Source organism: Corvus brachyrhynchos, unplaced genomic scaffold (genome assembly GCF_000691975.1).
Source record: "Corvus brachyrhynchos isolate BGI_N302 unplaced genomic scaffold, ASM69197v1 scaffold283, whole genome shotgun sequence".
NCBI classification, from domain to species: domain Eukaryota; kingdom Metazoa; phylum Chordata; class Aves; order Passeriformes; family Corvidae; genus Corvus; species Corvus brachyrhynchos.
The window spans coordinates 3,326,979-3,328,835 of record NW_008237409.1 but is presented as its reverse complement, the minus strand read 5'-3'; the positions used below and the strand labels follow the sequence as shown (position 1 = coordinate 3,328,835).

General features: G+C 41.5%; 1 protein-coding gene across 1 annotated transcript in view; it reads left to right on the top strand.

Annotated features, from left to right (window-relative positions):
• The window catches only part of AKAP10 (A-kinase anchoring protein 10), a 12,620-nt gene that overhangs the window by 2,977 nt on the left and 7,786 nt on the right, over positions 1 to 1,857 (top strand). The window contains exons 5-6 of the mRNA XM_017730891.1: positions 9 to 216; positions 1,590 to 1,688. Coding sequence (XP_017586380.1) covers positions 9 to 216; positions 1,590 to 1,688 — 307 coding nt within the window. The remainder of the gene's footprint in view (positions 1 to 8; positions 217 to 1,589; positions 1,689 to 1,857) is intronic.

Here is a 1,857-nt window from a genome sequence, read left to right as displayed (position 1 = left end):
TGCTCCAGCCCGAGCCCGACAGAACTGCCAGCAGCCAGAACCACGTGGGGCTGCCGGGGCAGGGGAGCCACAGCAGCAGTGCTCTGTGTCTGAGCAAACCAGAGACAGGGACTCCATCTCTTCCAGCTGATCAGCAAGAATCTTCCAAGCTTCCAGTATCAAATAGAAACAGCCCCTCCTCTGCACTAAAGGACTTGTCAGGAAAACTCATGAAAAGTAAGTGCTGTGTGTTTCCTTTGGTGAAAAAGGTGGGAAGTGGGGAATGTTTTTGCTGCTGTTGCTTTGTGCAGGGAGCTGCCTCAATTCTCAGGGGCTTAGCAAGAAAGTTTTATGTATCACTGATGTTAACTTGCTGCTCACCAGTTTGAGCTGTGTATTGTTTGACTTGTTTAAAAATAAAAAAGCTGCTGAAGAGACTTCAAAATCATTGTGTGCTCAATGAGCTTAGGTTGCTTCTGTTCTTCCATGTGTAATCATTAGAAATGAAGATGAACATTGCAATGTCCAGTTCTTCCCTCACCCATCCCATCCCACCTTGAAAGAATTGCAGAAAGTTTGGGTGATGGGGCTGAGAATTGATAATTAACTTGCCATGGAAGGTAAATATCCTGTATTACATAAAATGACATAAGTAGTGGTTGCAAGAGACTTGTGGAGATTTATGTGTGGAATGTACTGTTTTTGTTCTTGGATTTATTTGATAGAGTTCCTCCCCTTGTAACTGATTTGTTGTCATTTGGATTCCACCTCTTCAGAGGCTGCTGGAAGTAAGGATGAAATTAAAATATTTCCTTTTGGTAGTGAGCTACATGCACAGTAACATGTTTCTCTACTTTGCATCTACTCAGTCCTCCCTCATTTGTGCAAGTCTGCAGGCAAAAAGGAAACACTTCTTTCTTCATATTGGTTCCTTTTGTTTGCCCAACTGCTTCCTTGTGTTGCATCCCTTTCTCTTGCTGTTTGTCTTTCTCATGTAGTTATTTATCATGTGCCTCCACAATACATAACCTCAGCCCCAAAGTCACTTAAACCAGGAAAAAGGAAAAGTCATGAAAGCACCTCTGCTTTCTGATGTCCAAAAAGAATTTGAAAACACACGGTCCTTCTTGAGAAATTAGAAAAGAATTTGAGTGTAAATTTTTCTCTCTTCCAGAGCCAAGTCCGAAGTCTCAAAAGATGATGTGTAAAACACTTGAGGCGTCCCATTTTAAGATTTTTTTTCCTTGTAGTTCCTTTATAATGCAAGTGATTTCTTTTCTCTGATGAGAGCTAAAAACTGGGAACTTCACTTGCCTGAAAGGTGCTGCTTCTGGGACTACAGTGTGCAGCTGAGGAAGTGGGTTCTGTCTTGTGTGGTGGTAGGGAAAATTTGGAGCTATGTTGTTCTATTCCATCTTAGTCAGTCCATGCTGGGTTTGTTGTGGCCTGGCTGGAGCTCACACAGTCAGCTGAGCAGAATATGAATATCCTGTAGTGGACTGGAAGGAAACACCACTGAGAATTAGACACCTACTTTTCTGAAGAGCAGACATTTGTTACTCACTCATGCCAAGGAATTCCAAGTTTGATTCTGTGTTTCTTCCCTGCAGGTATAGAACGGGATGCAGTTAGTACTTTTACCAAATATATTTCTCCAGATGCTGCTAAACCAATCCCTATTACAGAAGCAATGAGAAATGACATAGTTGGTAAGAAAGAATAACTGCTTCCTCATTTCAGAGCTGCTCTGTCCCCATAAAAACTTATCTCTGATACATCACACACTTGTATTTATCTTTATTTTTATGAATTTTAAAGGCAGCTGTAAAAAGATGGTAGATTACAAGTATTAGTGGGTCTGACCTTCAGCAGTGCTGT